This window comes from Pseudochaenichthys georgianus, chromosome 19 (assembly GCF_902827115.2).
Source record: "Pseudochaenichthys georgianus chromosome 19, fPseGeo1.2, whole genome shotgun sequence".
In the NCBI taxonomy this organism is placed as follows: domain Eukaryota; kingdom Metazoa; phylum Chordata; class Actinopteri; order Perciformes; family Channichthyidae; genus Pseudochaenichthys; species Pseudochaenichthys georgianus.
The window spans coordinates 1177851-1197565 of NC_047521.1; the positions used below are offsets into that span (position 1 = coordinate 1177851).

At 40.9% G+C, this 19715-nt stretch overlaps 1 protein-coding gene across 1 annotated transcript in view; it reads right to left on the minus strand.

Annotated features, from left to right (window-relative positions):
- Positions 1-19715, minus strand: part of ryr2a (ryanodine receptor 2a (cardiac)) — a 321872-nt gene that overhangs the window by 87227 nt on the left and 214930 nt on the right. The window contains exons 63-67 of the mRNA XM_034107043.2: positions 19513-19636; positions 19276-19391; positions 19033-19097; positions 1832-1953; positions 586-635 (exon numbers count right to left, since the gene is read on the minus strand). Of these exons, the coding sequence (XP_033962934.1) occupies positions 586-635; positions 1832-1953; positions 19033-19097; positions 19276-19391; positions 19513-19636 (477 nt within the window). The remainder of the gene's footprint in view (positions 1-585; positions 636-1831; positions 1954-19032; positions 19098-19275; positions 19392-19512; positions 19637-19715) is intronic.

The following is a 19715-nucleotide window of genomic DNA, read 5'->3' on the forward strand; positions in this document are numbered from 1 at the left end:
CTGTATTTGCCCAAATGTGTTTACAGTTGTAAGACATTTTTATCTTTAAAGGTGGAACATCTTTTTACTGAGTAGAATGGCATGGTGGAATGCTTGGATATGGTACACAAAACTGCAATACACACCACACAACACACACAGCTGCTGTGCAGAGGATGATGACACACATATCCACACACCTATAGTACATTATATCAATCATTCAGAGGACCTGACGACCATGCAAGCCCACAGTATGTTTTTTGTCCAAAACCTTTTGAAATTACAACAGCTAACATGCAGCGTGGCTATGTCTCAGGAGCTTAAATAGGTCATACAGTAATGCATTTTTAATTATTGAGACTACGTTTCTTTTACTTGGAACAGATAGAGAATATACATATGTTTGTCCTACCACACATTGTAAAAAGAATACTGTATGGAGAGATTTTCTTAATCTTTAATTCTCTCTTAGGGATACAACTGTGTTATAGGCATTACCTCTGGTTCAACATTATATAAAACCATTTGTACTTTACTCATAATCACTGAGAACAACAGCAGAGGAGGAGCAGAGGTGGAAGCGTTAAGCATGAACGTCCTTACCAAATAAGGATATCCTATGTCTGACAAGAACTCCTAGTTTGCAGAAAAGACTGAAAGATCCAAGTAAGGGAAGCAGAGGAAGAGATAAAAAGGAGATATAGAGGCACACACATGTCATTCACATGAAGTCCATTAGAAATGTCCAATATACAGTCTGGGTCAGGGACGTGCACAGACATTTGGAGGGGCTATTGCTCTAAACTGGAAAAAGCCCCCCCCCCCCCCCGAAAAAAGACCTTTTGAAAATTCTAACATAAACTCATAAAATAAAAACACAACACTGTCATTGCAAGTGACACTCAGTTGACTTGTATGTCCAACTGCTAAATTCGTTATTCAAGCACATTTTTTGTTGCGGTCCATATCTCATTAAAATATCTAATGTTAGTAACTATTAAAGAAACAATGGGGACAATTCTGTTTTAATGTAGTTTTACCGTTGTTACTGCTGTGCAGACATAGGCTACTGATAACATAGGGCTTCTATAATTACCTTAAATAAACTCACTAATTAATTAAACCAGTTCAATACGCACTATTCTTATCATTCTTTATGAGCGTAGTAACGGTAAGGTATCTAATTACTTATTTAGAATTCCATAACTTAATAACAGAGATGGTCAAGCTAAAGTGGAGACATGGCAGAAATCCTACAATAAAGCGCGACAGTGAAGTGTTCTCCGTGAGAGGGCGATCAAGAAAAGAGAGCGAGGGGGAGGGAGTTTACGAAGCGGAGTAAAAGACACAGAATGACAGAAGCACAATAACAAGTATATTTAGGTGTTTTTTTTGTAAGTATCCGACGGTGTCAAGAGGAGGTAAAGTCCCCTGGTTTGTCCCCTATACTCTAACGGGCAGGAATTTGGTGTGATCACCATAGCCATATGAGGTTGGACTCGGAGGGCTTTCCTTTGCTTCCAGCTGTCAGATTGTAAACAAAGTCACGTGGCTGAGGGCAGATGACAGCGCGGACAAGGCGTGTTTCCCGCAGCGAGACGCTACAATACTAATTGTGGGCTTATCATGTTAATTCGGCTACAATAGAAAACAAAAAAAAATCTTGCTCTCTGCAGAGGGGCAGGTCAGGCAAAAATGGCAAAAGGGCCGTTGCCCGGGCAACATTAGCCCGTACCTGTGCACGTCCCTGGTCTGGGTCTTATTCAGCAATTAAACAAAAGAGTGAGTGTGTCACCCTGAAATACTGGCATTACTGGCTTTGGTCGGTTTATTGTTGGATCACACTCACCTGGTCACCATCTCCTTCTCCTTGTTGGAGGCGTGGCCTCCGCTGCTGATTGGATGGATGGCTGTGGAGAGGAAGTACAGCCTGTGGTTTTTAAAGTACTGATCCACCAATGGCAAGACGACCTGAGGGTGAAATGGTAAAAATACACAGAAAATGTAGTGTCTCCATTTTTTTAAATAAGAAAAAAGGGCCAATCAAAAGAGCACCCTAAATAGTTTTTTTGCAAATCCAACAAACAAAGTTTTTTTGGACATTATAAGCACAGCATTGTACCCCCAGTGAGTGGAATCAAAATATTGACCAATATAACACATTCATATTCAAGCTGTAATATAAACAAGTTGTAAGTTGCTTTTATTGATCAGAAACATCCCGTTCACACTTCTAGTACAGACACCAACTATTGGTCTAAGCAAGGGGGGGAGGGTTAAGGGCTTTACTTAAGGCCACCTCAATACTGCTGATTCACTTCCCTCACTTGTCACAAGCCTCATGGTCAGACCATAAAGTGGCACCACTGTCATTAACAAAAACAATTTATTTTTATTTCACCAGAGGTGGGAGAAGTACTCAGATCTTGTACTTGAGTAAAAGTAGAAGTACTCAGATCTTGTACTTGAGTAAAAGTAGAAGTACCAGAGTGTAGAAATAGTCTGTTAAAGTAAAAGTCCTGCATTCAAACTGTTCCTCAAGTAAAAGTAGAAAAGTATTCTCATATAGTGAAAGTAGCGACAGTAAAAGTAGTCGTTGTGCAGATTGGTCCATTTCAGAATAATATATATGATATGTTTTATAATGATTGATCATGAAAGTGTTCTCAAAGCTGGTGAAGGTGCAGCTAGTTTGAATGACTCTGTATACTGCAGGGTAGCTGGTGGATTTACTCCAGGTGGAACTAAAGTCTGATTTAACACTTGATTATATTTCACATCATTCATCCACATCTGTAAAGTAACTAAAGGGATTAAATACAATATAGCAAAAAATGGAAATACTCAAGTAAAGTACATCTATCTCAAAATTGTACTTAAGTACAGTACTTGGGAAAATGTACTTAGTTACTTCCCACCTCTGTACAGTGTTTCCCACAGATCTGAAATATACTTACAGCGCAGACGCGTTTCTGCTTGCTCTTGCCTCTGCTTACTTTTGTATGCTGTATTTTTCTTTTTCTGAACATTTCGAGCAGCGGCTCCTGGACATTAACTTATCACTGGGACACTTATTCTTCGTAAATAGACGGAGGGTTTCAGCCATATTTCAATATTTTTACGACGACCTCAGTCTTACAGTGGCGTGGCCTAGCAACAGCTAAAGCCTGGTACAGCATGCTATTTAGCTTAAGCTAGTTAGCAGCAAAATGCCTCCGTTCTCTACAGATGACTTCCACAAACTTCTACAGAAGATGGCCGTGTTGGAAATGAAAATGCAACGGTTGGAAGTTAACGTGGAAGTGAATGGACTAGGTTGGAATGACACCACTTTACCAGTGTTGCAAAATAATGGACAAAGGCATGCTAACTCAAAGCTAGTTAGCAGCTACAAGGATTCCAAGGAACAGGAGGGCTGTGTACCGGGTAATAAATCTACAAGTGGTAGTCCTCCCTGGAACTTTCTGGGTGCAAAGCCTAAGAGTAAATCATTTCCATGGGATTTGGGAGGACGGATAACAGGCAGAGCCCAGCGCTCTGAAATCTGTGATGCGACCGGCTGGCCTGCATTGTTATCACCCAGGAAGAGCGCCTCTTCATACTAGGAAACAGCAGTGGACAGCTGCTAAAGGGAGAACTAAAAACAATCCTCCTAAACCACCGAGTGTGCCAATCCAGAACAGATACGCTCCGCTGACCGAGAGCCGGAGATGACCTGGATAACCTGTCCTCTTCACACAGCAGGGTAAGGACCAATAGCTACTCCGAAAGTAAAAGGCTAGAGGGAAAGCTAACGACTGGGCCTGAAACTCTGATTGTGGGTAACTCTGCTGTAAGAGATGTAAAAGGTCTGTAGTAAGAACAAATCAAATCAAGTTTTATTTATATAGCACATTTATAAATGATTTTTGGTCGAGCCAAAGTGCTGTACATAAAATAAAAATAGCCTACAGTAGAGACACTTTACAGCAAATACAACAGCACAGATTGTTCAGAATATCAGTATGAGAAAACGACAACCTCTGTCCTTAGACCCTCACATCGTACAAGGAAACACTTCCAGAGAAAACCCACAGTTTAAGGGGAATAAATGGGAGAAAGCTCAGGGAGAGCAACAGAGGAGGGATCCCTCTCCCAGGACGGACAGACGTGCAATAGATGCCGTGTGGAAATCGAAGAGATTTTACAGCATATAGACCGAATGTTAGGAAATGCATGTGTCTGTAATAAGAAGATGAATCCACGAGGATGTCAGCTACAATCATGCCTGGCACCGTAGGAGGGCAAGGGAGGGCCAGGCCCTCCAATTTGACATTCCTGCCCTCCCCCAATAAACACGTTTTTTATTATTTATAAAAATTTAAAAATATATATATTTAATTTTTTTAATTATAAATAAACTGTGAACTTTTATGCTGCGATGTATGTGATGTCAGATGGTAAAAAAATAAATAAAAATAATCGCAGGCTACCTCAAATAAATGCATGCGTCTGTTGTGATTTGTGATTCGTCCACATTTAGACCAATCACAGCGTCACACTCTGCCGCCTATTCTGGATTTGTTTAGTGTTTATTGTGCATTCTGTAGACTCCCATTTCTGTTTGAATTACAAAATGGACATCAGAAATTGGCTTAAAAGCTCTAAGGATTTATTAAAACGAAATAGCGATGAAAGAACTGCAGCCAATGGTGCTGCTGGCGACCCTGCAACTGCCGTTGCAGCAGCACGCCTTAACAACAAGCTGGACCTCGGCAAACCCCGGGGCTGAGTTAGCGAGCCGAAGCCTCGACTCATCAAGGCGGCCGCCACCAATGCTGTCCTCCGAGGCACAGCTCCTTGTGCCCCTACCATCACCACCTGCGTTGCCACACCCTGTACCACACCCGCCAGCATCCTCCTCCTCCGTGCCGGTGCCTCCACTACAGACGCTACCTTGCAGCACATCAACAGGTATTATTGGGCCAGCAACTGCTCAAAGACCAACAGCCCCAGATGATCTTGGGGTTAATAAACCCAACCAGGTGAAATTGTTTTCAGGAAAGAAGCGCACTTTTGCCGCTGCATGGTTCAACAACAGACCATGGCTTGAATTTTCGTTAAAATCAGACGCAGCCTTTTGTTTCCCCTGTTAACAGTTTAAAGTAAATACGTCTTCATCTGATGCGGCTTTTACTGTCAAATGTTTTTGCGACTGGAAACACGCATTACAGACTGATAAAGGACTGCTAAGGCATGCCGCATCAAAAGCACACATTTCATGTGAGCGTTTGTGGAGAGAGAGACAGATACGCGAGGAAACAAATAAGGAAATTAGTACTTTGGTGCTCACAGATCAGCTGCACAGAACCGTTATTACGTGTCAGCTGTTGTTGATATTATAGCTTTTTTAGCTGTCAACCAACTCCCTCTCAGAGGTGACCACGATTCACTCCACAGCATGTCCGAGTGCAGTGCATAGGAAAATAAACCATGCCCAAGGCGGGCTAAACAGTTCATAGTCTCCGTCTCTTTCTCTTCGAGCACAACGATGAGGAAGCTGCCATCCTTAACCAGTGTGCCTTGCTCGTGATTTACCAGTGTTTGTGTTGCCATGCACACAATGTTTCAAAAGTGGTTTCTATGTTGCCCTTTATTTGTGTATTTGCGATAAGTGTGCGTCTTTACGCAATGCTGTTGGCCTTGCTGTTTGATATATATTGTGCCGCGCAGGCACGCAGTACATGACGGTTTTGTGTGCCCTCCCATGAAAATCATATGCCCTCCCTTTAGATTTGTTCTGGCGCCGGGTCTGGCTACAATCCTGTGGAAGCCATCAGGGAAGCAGCATGACGAGACCCAAGGCAGGACCGCAGAGAACGCTCACCAACACCAAAGTACTCCGTTTTCCCAAGGATATGGTCTCTGACTTGGCTGAGTAGATCCTGCATATTGGGGCTGAACATCCGACTGTGAAGAATGTGGGACTGCACATTGGAACAAATGATGTTGTGAAACAAGAGTCAGAAGTGCTGAAAGAAGCCTTTAAATGTCTGTTGGAAACTGCCAGCTCTCTAAATGCAGAGGTGTTCATCAGTGGCCCTCTACCGCCAGTCAGAAGAGGAGTGGAGAGATTCAGCAGACTGTTTGCACTGAACACCTGGCTTTCAACTGCCTGTATTGACCATTCTGTCCATTTTATTGACAACTTTAACTTTTTCTGGGACCGCAGACATCTTTTCAAGGCAAATGGAGTTTGCCTGAACAAGTCAGGAGTGAAATTGTTTATCTCCAACATATTCAACTGCCTGCATCATCAATCTGTTCCCTCTGCCAAGGACAAGCAACAAGAGGAATCAAAACAAGAGAAAGACACAACACATCGCTCAGAAAACCTTGAAAATCTATCACTGCACCCGCCTGAGGAATGTCTTGATTATGGGAGACAAATGGAGGAGTCTCCACCGCCCTTCACCTCCCCTATCACCTCTGAGGATACTCTTCCTTCACCCCACAGCTCTCTCTACTCTCCGCTCACCCTTTCACCCTCGCCCACCCTCCTGGAGATCGCTGAACACATGAAGGAGATTACAGAGGGTTGGCAACAATTCCTTCCTGGAGTTCAATAACCAAACTAAGGCGATACGCAGGGCTGGCAGCATGTCCTTTACCCCCGCTCCTCAACGACGCCCACCGTGCCTACGTCAACCACCTCCTCCCCCTGGACGCGCACCAACACCCCCGTCACCATGCCTACCACAATCATCCGGACCAAAACGTCCTCACCCCCTTCAAGACTGCTGTCTCCGAAGCCTGATAAGGATGTATGTGTAAAAAACGCAAACACTGACTGATATGTGCTGGGTCCAGGCTCAAGGGTGTATGGCACTCTCAACTCTTTCCAGGACATGCCGGGGCCCTGCCTGCCTGTAGCTTTGCCGATATCTGTGTTGATAGGTAATAGATTAAGAGCAGTGAATCAGCTTAGACACAGGAAGTGCTCAAATGTTTGTGTGAGTTTATCAAATTTAGAAGCGATTCCATGTCAGCCACAGCTTGTTACAAAAAACCTGACTGATAGTGTGTTTAACAAACTTAAACTAGCTTTATTAAATGTCAGGTCTTTGGCAGGAAAAACATTTTTAATCAATGATTTTATCACTGAGCACAATCTCGATTTTATGTTTTTAACCGAAACATGGATTGAACAAATGAACAGTGCAGCTGTTCTTATCGAATCAACCCCTCCCAACTTTAGTTTTATGAGTCAGGAAAGAATGCATAAGAAAGGAGGTGGAGTTGCTATTCGGTTCAATGATTCCCTTCAATGCAGGAAGACATCTTATGGGAACTTTGATTATTTTGAATATGTATATTAATTATCTCAAAGGGTCTGAATATCTCTAAGGTTGTGGTGACTGATGTTGCACTCTCTGACCATTCCTGTGTTTTCTTTGAGAGCTCTATTTCTGTTCACAAAAATGTTCAAAAAGAGATATTTAACTGAAAATACTAGGGAAATGTTTACTCAGAATTTTTCTTCCACACTTGCCCCTGCTAACATCTCAGTAAATGAGCTAGAAGATCATTTTAATTCAAAAATTTAAAATGTTATAGATGCCATTGCTCCAACTAGGGTAAAGGAAGTGACTGGCAAGAAAATATCTCCATGGAGAAAGGCCATGACCGTGAGAAAAAAGAGTGTCGAAAAGCTGAATGCAGGTGGCGAAAAACAAATCTCCAGGTGCACTTTGAAATCTATACAGAGAGACTTGGCCTTTATAATTTGGAATTGAAATTTGCCCGACAGTCTTTCTTCTCTGATATCATTGCCAAAAACAAAAACAACGCACGTGCCTTGTTCGCTACCGTCGACAGACTAACTAACCCCCCAGTGTCAGTAGCCTCTGAATTTCTATCCACTAGGGCAGGCCTATTCAAATGGCGGCCCGCGGGCCAGATGCGGCCCAGAACCAACTCCCGAGTGGCCCAGCGTAGCCAAATTCATACACTAGTACAGACCATGAATGCAACACTCCGCGTTGCATAGAATCCACTAAACCACAACGCAGCACGTTTTTTGAAAGTGTATCTAGTGGTGCTAGTAACGGTGGTCATATGATAGCAACTCTAAAACATGTCTCTCGGAACTCTGAAGCGTAAACAGAGACAAATCGGTCATTGATCTTGTGGAGCAGATGCGCGAGTCATTGCCCAAGTCAAGCTGGACCTTTTCGCGACCGACTTGAGTACGGGTTGGATGCTGCATTTTCCGACGCTCCACAAACACATCACATCCCCGGCACAAATCACGGATGTGATGACAGATTTCATTGCGAGGTTGAAAGAGAACTTTGCCGGTTGATTGGATGGACTTGCTCTGCCCACAGAGGTGATGGGCTTTGTCAGAGACCCCTTCACTGTTGCAATAGAGGGGGACGTATCAACCAGAGCAAAGGAAGTGGTCCCATGCATTCATCCGTAACCATGGCACAAGAGCAGCGCACTAACGGCCCAGCAAAGTTTTGGAGTGATGTCAAAAAACAGCAGTTCCCTAACGTTCAGAAAGTAGCGATCTGTGTGCTCAGTATGTTTGGATCAACATACAAATGTGAATTAAGCTTTTCACACATGAACTCAATAAAAAGTAGCACTCGCTGCTCCCTGACTGACAGCACTCTTCACCAATGTCTTAGGATTGCATTGACATCCTATGAGCCAAAAATCACTGCTCTTGTTAAAAAAAAAAAAGTCAGCGATGACAAATCACAAATTGAGATGATAGTAAGCACCTAGTTTACTATAGTAGACGTGTAGTGTAGTATTCATTCATGTTATTTACCCTTATCCCTTGTTATGGGTTTGTGCAGGGTTTGACAGTTATTTTTGTATTCATTTAAATGAACTTTGTAATGTGTCTGGGTCAATTGTGACCAAAACGTATGATTTTTTTTGTTATTACTTGAAAAGTGAAAAAATTATAGTAGGCTACTACCTCTTTTTGTTACATTGGAGCTCTTTAACTGTTTGTTAATGCACTTTTTGATGTGCATGTGTCATATGTATCCAATTTTATTTTGTATGTGAGGACATTTATTAAGACTGCTATTATTGTATTCAGTTAAATGCACTTTGTGATGTGCCTGGTTAAAAAAAAAAAACCTGAATATTTGACTTCTAAAGCAAACAAATCTCATGCTACAACTGTGCACTTTTTTTCAGATTCTGTTAAATTAATGCTACTTTGTTGTGTTTTTATGCACTTTTTGATGTACCTTTGTTAGATGAACAATGAATAAAAATTGCATGTTTTTCATCGCAGTAATATGTGTTGGTTTAAAATGTGTCATTACCCGCTTTTTACAGGCCGCTGAATGTCTGGCCCAGCTGAATTTTGTAGTTATAAAATCTGGCCCAACTGAATGTGTAATTGAATAGCCCTGCACTAGGGCATGCAATGATTTTGCCTCCTTCTTCACTGACACAATTCATAAAATCGGACAAGCAGTCAGTGCCTCTGCATCAGGTACAGCAAATGTGTTGTCCCTGTGTCCACTTAAAATCAATTCAAACACCATGACACAATTCCATCAGATTAATGATAAAGACCTAGAGGACATTATTCAACTTCTGAAATCCTCCTCCTGCTGCCTTGATATTATTCCAACAGGGTTTTTCAAAGATGTTTTGCCTTGCATGGCCTCAGATCTAAATCATATAGTAAACAAGTCTCTTCATTCAGGTGTTTTTCCACAGGCCCTGAAAACTGCAGTCATTAAACCGCTCTTAAAAAAGAATAATCTAGATGCTTCAGTAATGAACAATTACAGGCCCATATCAAACCTGCCATTTCTAGGTAAAATCATTGAAAAAGTAGTCTTTCGACAGTTGAGTAATTTCTTGCATTTAAATAACTGTTTCGATGTGTTCCAGTCAGGCTTTCGTCCAAACCACAGCACTGAGACTGCGCTTGTAAAGGTCTTCAATGACATCCACTTAAACACAGACAGTGGCAGAACTTCAGTGTTAGTATTATTAGATCTCAGTGCTGCGTTTGACACTGTTGACCACAACATATTACTAGACCGACTAGAAAGCTGGGTGGGACTTTCGGAAACAGTTCTAAATTGGTTTGAATCCTACTTAAAGGACAGAAACAACTTTGTTTCTATAGGTAAATACAAATCTGAGTTGACAAATATGACATGTGTCATATTTGACACGTGTCATATTTGTGGGGTTCCTCAAGGCTCCATCTTGGGGCATCTTCTCTTTAAGATCTACATGCTACCACTGGCTCAGATAATGAAGAACAACAAAATAAGTTACCATAGCTACAGATGTAGCGCTTCATTTCAGACGCCTACCCGTGCGGGTCCGTGATCGGCACGGGGTGGGCCCCTGCTGAAAAGGAAACCCCTCCCGCAGGACTTGATACGCCCCCTTGATAAATAAATGTAATTTTAATGAAACCAGCTGCAATGGATCATGGATCCACCAGGGGGAGCCGTGAAAAGCTGCCACACTGGAACTCATGTGAAATAAACAGCTGATAGATCGACAGGTATCTGATCGGATATTTGTTAAGATCCATATGTCACGGATAGGATCATATTCTGTGCTAAATAAGAGACATGTAATCATTTACAAAACATCACCATGTTTTTATTTAACAAAATAATGTTGTTTAATTCACGTAGGTGTAAGTACAAAACCATCGCTGTGTTTTTTCATCAGGAAATGCAGCCCGGCTCAAACAAACGATTTTCAATCATCATCCTCACGATCATTTAATGCATCATATGTTCGCGAATTGAAATGAATGCACTAATACATGTAGTTTAATCCACGTGAGTTTACAACAACAAAAATAATCGCTTTGCTTTTATATCACATCCGACTGGAGGAAAATGCAGCACGGCTCTCACTACCGATCATCCTAATACCACGGGCAAACAATAATATGTACAGTGTTAATAGTTTACTGTATTATTAGTGTCTAATATTACTGCTATAACAATCACATATTGAGTTGTTAATATCAGACCGTTGTTTTGTTTTTTTAAACCGTCTGAATGAAACGGCAGCTCTCAGGTGATCAGGTGTGTGTTTACCAGTGTTGGGACTAACGTGTTACAAACTAACACGTTACTGTAACGCAGGGGTGGGGAACCTCCGGCCCCCGGGCCGTATACGGCCCGCGAGACCTTTTGGTACGGCCCTCGAGGTCATTTATAAACACACGCAAAAAAGAACAAAATTAAAGAAATCTAGACCGCAAACAAATTAAACAAGCGAGTACCTGTTTTTCCTGGCCAAGGTCAGGGTCCTTGAACACAACACGAGCATAACGTGTCATCACGTGGTATATGTCTCGTCTGACAGGGATGCAGTTCTGACGGAGAGCACCAGAACACGGCTCCGGGCCGGGACTTCACAAATCGCAGTATCCATAAGGAGCCATACACATGCCGCAGTTTTTGCGTGGCTGTGTCTTTAGTTGAGAGCCCAGTGGCGATCTGTTCATCTGTCATACTGATCATAGGCCTACAGTCAATCACTTTGTTGTTATTAGCATCTGGTTAGCTAGCTATGCTAACGAATATAAGAAGCTTTTCCTACAACCAGTGAGGTAAAGGCACATCTTTATATGATCAGTATAGTTCTAAAAAAATAAGAGACTAAAGGAAAAACAGGTATAAAATCCTATATGACAGTACAAAAAAGTTGTTATAAATGAACAAGAATACAGTTTGAAAGGGGAGTGATTTGTAAAATATCCATAAAGAAAAAGAAATCTGCTTCCAGTTCTGTTTCATCTGGGTGTTGAGAGATGTATCCATAGATCTCTTAATTTTGCTCTCAAAGTGCACCAGATTGGTGCTTTTAACTTCAACATTTAAAAAAAAAAATCTCCCCCCCCCCCCCCCACTCACTTAAATCATATTTACATTGATAGGAAAGTCATGGTAAGATATCTGGATTAAGAGGTTGCTTTTTCTTTGCACAGCATGAAAGAAAGGCCAAATGAATGGGCTGTGATTTTAGTATTTTTAAGCAGAGGTCAATCATTTGTACGGCCCTCGGAGGATGTTGAAAAAATGTAAATGGCCCTTGAGAGGAAAAAGGTTCCCCACCCCTGCTGTAACGCAACTACCTTTTGCGGTAACTAATAACGTTACTAGTTACCTATTCCCATTCAGTAACGCCGTTATAGTTACTGTGATTTAAATGGGTGCGTTATCTCCCTGCGGATGTAGTTTACAGGCGAATACAGCGATGTCCTCTCACAGCATCATGGAAAAGTGAAAGTAACCAGAGAGGAGTGATGATTGGTTAACGCGGGGTAACATTTCAGGGTAAGCCAATCAGAGACAGAGTTGGGCGGGTCTTGCCTTATGGGGAAAATACACACACACACACACACACACACACACAATGGCAGATGCATGTATCAGCGAGAGCAGCAGCGCATTTACAACTTGGAGATATAACCACTATTTTCAATTTGTGGGGATAAAGGACGCACAACATATTATGGTCAAATGTAAACTGTGTGCATTGTCCACATCGAATAACAGCAATGCCAATCTCCTGAAGCACCTAACTAATGTACACGAGGCTATAAAACTAGTCGCCAAAGACCCACCGTCTCAACCACCGGCAGTGACCCAGATGGAGCAACACCATCTAAACAGCCAAAAAACGATTTTTTTAAATCGCCACATGTCACCCAGAGTCAACTAAACAGATTGATTGCTGAAAATAGTTTGTTTGTCTTCAGTGTCAGTCTGACAGTTTATTTATTTATCTAATTGTTACTGCCAAAAGAGTGTAGTTCTTGTTTAATTGTTACACTGCCAAAATAGTGTAGTTGTTGTTAATGTGTACACTGTGGTGATTGACATTATTCACCCACGGATCTATTGTTCTGCACGGACATTTTAGTGAACCGGACTTCCTGTTTCCGCCGGTCTTCGCTTCCCGGGAATGAAGTTGTTTACAATGGTTTTCAGATGCTAAATAAAAGTCTAGCTTGCACCTTTGATACCCCGCCTCCGACTCCCATCTCTCGGCACCACAACACTGCCAAAAGAGTGTAGTTATTTTTATTTCATATTGCACTACAACTTGATTGTTGAGGCTACAATAAAGATGCCTGCTTTATTGTTATTGCACATATTACAGGTACTGAGACAACGAAATGCAGTTTAGCTTCTAACCAGGTGCAACAAGCAGTAAAGTGAAAAGTAATGTACACAATCTACAGAATAAAATATAGAATGAATTGAATGATGAATAAACAGTGAGCTTGGGTATGAATACACTAGCAGCCTGTGAGCAGTAGCCTATTAACAGTGTGTATGAATATGCTAAGATATATAAAGTATGAAAACGGTAAGCAGTGCAAGTATAGTATAAAATATATGGATATTAATTTCATGATAAACATTGTGGAAAAATGATGAAAAATGTGAATGGAAGTGGCAACGTAAAACGGACACAAAACAACAACAAACAAAAATCTATTGATAAGCCCCCACCCCCCATGTTGCCTATGCTGTATGCTGCAAACTCTTTGTTTAAAACTAATTGGCCACCGGAATGTGTGGAGTAAGTCTCCCAAGGGGGTGGTCACATTCCACAGCTCTCCCCCCTCCTGTGATCTCCCAACCCCCAGTCTGTAGGTTTGTGTTTGCATATTTCAGTGTTAATTTTGGCAGCTGTTTTTGATTTAGTCTTAGTCTTTAGACGAAAATAGTTATTAGTTTTAGTCACATTTTAGTCATTCCTATCCTTCGTAGTTTTAGTCTAGTTTTAGTCGACGAAAAATTACATTTTAGTCAACTTTTAGTCAAAATGTGTCTCCTCTCTGAACGCTCCGTCCCCGGCAGATCTCTGTGTCCGCTGCAGCATGTCTGTTAGGCCCCGCCCCCCGCACACAGAGAGACACAGGGAGATCGCTCTTCTGGAGTGAAGAGAGCGGAAATAATGATATTGCAAGTTAGAAACGTACGATGCATTTTGACAGACAAGATGGACACTTGGGGGAAAATATGCTGCATTTTGAATGTCCGATAGTCCACCATTAACACCTTAGTCCCGTCTCGTCAACGAAAACTAAATATACATTTCGTCATAGTTTTCGTTATCAAGAATCTATTTTTAGCTCTTCATCGTCTCGTCTTAGTCATGTAAAAAAGGTTGTTGACGAACATTTTTCATCATAGTTTTCGTTGACGAAATTAACACTGGCATATTTAAACTGTCGCACTTTCTGTTGTTTCTATCGCGCATTGCCGGTATGAAAGGGTCTGTGCCGGAAATATCAAACATTTAATAAAAGTCAAAAACAATGAACAAGACTTAACGTATTCATCATAATTAATTATATTTATTAGGATTTTTGACTTTGTTTAGAGCAGTGATCTTCTCTGCAGCAGAGAGCTAAGCGCTGTCAGACCGGACCTAACCCTGAAAAGTATTATCATCTGAAATTAATCATTATGTTATTAATATTAAATACATATAAGTATTTTTACAACTTGTATTTAGAAATACTCTGTTGTAATTATTGATGCATACATGTGTTCATCCATTCAATGTGGCATCTGCTATAATGGGGTTAATGTATGATATTACTTAATAATACAATACATTATATTATAAAACGGACAAGTCAAATCAAGCAATCTGATTGGTTCTTAGCCGTGATATACTGAGCTTATACCACAGGTAGAATTGTAAGTTACTTTTCACAACAAATCAGTATCCCTCCGCGTCTGAGAAAAACAGTATACCGTTGGGCTGAAAAGCAGCGGAGAAGTAACGGGGCAGAAACCCTCCTTTTTACGCAGCGGTCTAGACATAGACATCAAATGGCAAAACATATTCAGTGTGCAGTTCCTTTGGCATTAGGGCAGGGATATCTAGATACTTTCCAAGGTTTGACATAATGAATTGTGCTACTTTTAAAGCAAGCAACGATGTTTTCAAATCTGTAATCAAAGAGGTCCGCAAAAACACTATCGACCAATCATATTGCTTGATTTGACTTGTCAGTTTAATAAATATATTTACATTTCTTCCGTTACGAAACAAACTTACAAAGCATAAGATGGAAACATTTAAGATTAACTTCGACCTCCGGGGGGGTCTTACTATGGAGGAGTGGATTGAGGAGTGCCTATCTCCAGAAAAAAATGCACCTAAACGACGACATGCAGAGCTACGTAAAGAGCAGGTAGACCAACTGGAGAAGTACCACCATTCAAAAGCTTTCTGATGCAGGTCTTGAAACAAAGCAGAGAAAGTATGGCCGTTAGTGGCCACAGGTGCGAAAGCTCTCTCCAGAGCTACTGGAAGCCAAATCTCGGGGACCGGAGAAAGTGGAGCAATATTCTCGCCACGCCAAGCAACAGCCTAGAACAACCTCAACCTATACAGGTTTTCAGTGGGTGCACAATAAACGGCAACATACAAATGAATGTAAATAAATAGACAAATAATGGATCAACGCTCTCTGTCTAATATGTTCGCTAGCTGTTAGTGTTGTTGCATAGCAACCACCTCGCACTATGTTTCGTGCAGAAGGCAACGGAGGGACTATTTTATTTTGAACATCATTATTTACTAATAAAAACTATTTAAATTAGAGTGTGTATTTTTCTTTCATATTGCCACACTTGGTAACCGTTTTATAAAAGCAATAGCTCACGACAGGCCGTGATATAATGAGCTTAAATATATGATATGATAATTATATTTTAGTTTTATTCATTTCTTATAACATAGTTTCTCATTATTATTATTTTAATTATTATCGCTCATCTTATTTTTGATTTTATTAATCTGTGTGAATCTGTGCTGTCCTGTTTTTCACTCTTACCCTGTTGCTGTTTGAACTACTGAATTTCCCCACGGGGATTAATAAAGGTCTATCTTATCTTAATGTATAAGTTGATTTACTTCAATCTACTGTACTGTGTAAAAACACCCCAACAATATTCCAAAAAATATACTGCATAAAGCAAACTATATACTTTATTTGATCTAAAACATTGATGTTTTTTCATTATAGTAGCCTGTGAAAATCATAACAAATAAGTGATTAAAAGCTACAGTATTCAGCAAACACAACTGCAGAGCTGCAAACATTGCAAACAGACTAAGTTCTACAACACCCAGTTGTCTTTGTGTATTTGTGAATGAAGCGCCATCTCATGGTTAAATCCTGTAATTGAACAAATGGGGAAATTTGGCTACGCCCTCTAGCAATTTGGCAACACCCCCAGCCACTGGGATCCGCTGGGCTTTTGACTGGGACACACCCATGTGTGTCCTATCTGGAGTGCTACATCTGTATGCAGATGACACACACATTTACATAACCATTTCACCAGGAGACTATTCTCCAGTTAAAACACTGAGTAAGTGCATTGAAAAAATCAATGACTGGATGTGTCAGAACTTTCTCCAATTAAGGCGAGACACGGCAGGCAAAAACATCGTTTTTCAAGTACTGGTACATTTTGAGATTTTGTGCTATTTTGATTCAATAACATGTTTTCTTTCAGGCTTTTGGAAGGAAAACATACAAAATACACATTTAAGTGTTTATTTTACTATAGTCTGTCTATTTGCGTCTGTAGATTTCTCCTAAATTCACCAAAAGTTAGCATTCTAACGGAACATAAAGTACCGCGACCGCTGTGTGCACCATGTCAACAGGTATCGCTGGAAAGCTGTGTCTCTCCTGCACAATCTCATCGATCCAAATATGGTCATTTCCTTTGTATCAGCAACCAATCGTGAAAGCACAAACCAAGAAACGAAATCTCATTGGCTGGTGTCAATTTCTGACAACGTGATTCGTTCAGATGCGTCACGTGGTGTGCTAAAACACTTCCTGGTTAGCTTTCCGCTAGAAATTGAAATCTCAAAATGGCAAAAGAACGGCGAAAAAAACTTTCACAGAGAAGACGACAACAATTGTCACTTGCACGAAGCAAGGTTATCCAAAAAACAAATAACCCCGAACATTAAATACCTTCACGGAGTGCGTCGAGGCGCAAGCTATCATCCAAAGAACAGGAGGGTTTAGCTAGCGCCTCACTGCAATCTTTAAAGGTCGTTTTCTCAAAATGAGTTTTTTTCTCCTACTCTGAGTTCGAAATTTCAACTTCAGTAGCATGTAGATACACCAAACCTTCCAGTTATATTCCTATCAATATTATGAAGGCTTTTACAGAAGGGTTTGTTCATATATCATTCATAGCCTGAATTATACAACATTGTATACCTAAAAACATGGCGAAAATGGATATTTTAGGGCTGTTGACAGTATTTCCTGATTTATGGAGTGATAAAAAGAGATAGCCAATATCCCTTCTGTAAAAGCCTTAGATACTAATATGACTACAAAATAAAACAATGATTTTGAATCTGGCTTTATCCAAAGTTCAGATTTCGATTCCTAAAATGTGTTAAAATATGTGCATATTTGATGAGATAATGGGTAATTCGTATATTTAAACATGCTATTTCAGAAAACTTGTAATACAAAAGACAATTGCCTTATTGTAAGTAATTAACTGGAGAAATTTCTAGCTGATACCTTTAAGTTAAAAAAATTACCCTATTCACCTGGGGTGTCTCGCCACAAAGATAAAACTGAGGTAATGGTTTTTGGAGCCAAGGCAGAACGTATAAAAGTTAGCGCTGAGCTTCAGTCTGCAATGTTCAAAACAACAGATAAAGCCAGAAATCTAGGTGTAGTCATGGACTCTGACCTGAGTTTCAACAGTCACATTAAAACAGTTACTAAATCAGCCTACTATCACCTAAAGAATATATCTAGGATTAAAAGACTAATGTCACAGCAGGATTTGGAAAAACTTGTCCCTTTATCTTCAGTAGACTCGACTACTGTAATGGTGTCTTCACAGGTCTCACTAAAAAATCTATTAGGAAGCTGCAGCTGATTCAGAACGCTGCTGCTCGAGTCCTCACTAACACTAAGAAAGTGGATCACATCACTCCTGCTCTGAAGTCAAGAAGACTTTTCTTTTTGTCGCTGCTTTTAATTGAAACTGAGCCGTTGTGTTCATCAGTAAAGTGGAACTTCTGTGTGAACTATTCATATCTTAAACTGCACTGTAACTTTTTATTCATGTACTTTTTTATTCATGTCTTTTTTCTTTTAATGTTTCTTTTATTATCTTTTACTGTTTTTAAATGCCTTTGTCTGAATGTCTTTCATTTTTGTAAAGCACCTTGAATTGCCTTGTGTTGAAACGTGCTGTATAAATAAACTTGCCTTGCCTTGTGGTGGTAGCCGGGGGGGGGGCACGCTCGTGAACTGTTAGTTCTGTTAGTTCGCCGGAGCCTCGCAGCGGGCTTACTGCGGAGCACAGAATTGCGCCGCATTTGCGCATAACTGATGTGCAACAACATGTGACTCCTCTGTTTCTCGTAAGGTCTCCCTTCCTGTTGGTCGCTCGTTAGCAGACCCTTCATGCGATAGCAGAGCAAACAGGTACAGGAGGCGTAGAGCGAGGGATCATTGTCCACTAGTTAATCGATCGTAGATGGCGTCGTGCTCGCGGACGAATACAAAAACATACTTTGGCGGCCGTTAATATACCTGGACGGCCCGCCCAAGTAAAGTCTGTGTGGGAAACCCTGCTGTATTTCACACAAGCTTACAGCCATTGAGAGGGAACCAACTGTGATCACATTTTAATACAAATGTAATCTAAGACAAAACAATTAAAGATATATACGCTGTATTAGGAACGCCTACAGGACATTCAGGACATACCAGTCACACCTCACTTCATTGAATGTCTTATACTGCCACGCTGTTTTTGTAATGTTATTTATCAGTTAATAAGACCTAATAACTAATGTATGTTAAGATGATCTGTTACTGCTGGCGTGATGACTACAGATGGAAAATATTATTTATTTGGAACATTTAAAAGCATGTTGTTATCAGGCATTTTTCCTCAAAAAGTAATCACAGCCAAACAACCGGGGATAAATAAAATAAAAATGATGACTTCTGACCTTTCCAAAGAACTTTATCTGTTGTTCGTGAGGAATCTTCTCTCCCTTTGGTCTCGTTCCCACATCTAAATGATGAGTAGAACACAATCAGAGGCAATAGGGTTTATATTACATTAGGATGGTGACATGAAGTTGTTGAGCTAAAAGCACACGTTTTATTCTGTACATGACTTGAACATTGCATTACATTTGTTCAGTATTCTGTCATTTGTTTAATTTTTCACAGAGACAGAAAAGTCTCACCGAAGTCCGTCATGTGTTGGTGTGCCTGGTCTACGTATGTGATGAGCTGCTGGAGGAAGGTGTAGGCGAACCGCTTCTCTATGGCTGGAGTGTCCAGCTCCTGTGACTTCACCCCTCTGGGGAGAGACAGAGATACACACTGTTGGGGTGCTTGCATTAGTATCCAAGCCAATCAGGCTGAATGAAAACACAAGAGTTCCTCCAGCCGGCGGGTGAAGGGCAGAGCCCGTCTCCTACCTGGAAGCAGTGTATCCATTGATCTGCAGGAACTTGAGGATGTCTTGTGCTTTTTCTCTATCTTTGGATTTCTCTTTGGCCGTCAGTGTGTCGTAGGGAACCAGCAGAGGGTGGTTTCCTCCACCTGGAGACACCAGCAACACAGCAGGGTGGAGAATCAGAGTCACAGGCGACACAAAGAGGACTGTTTAGTAGCGATATAA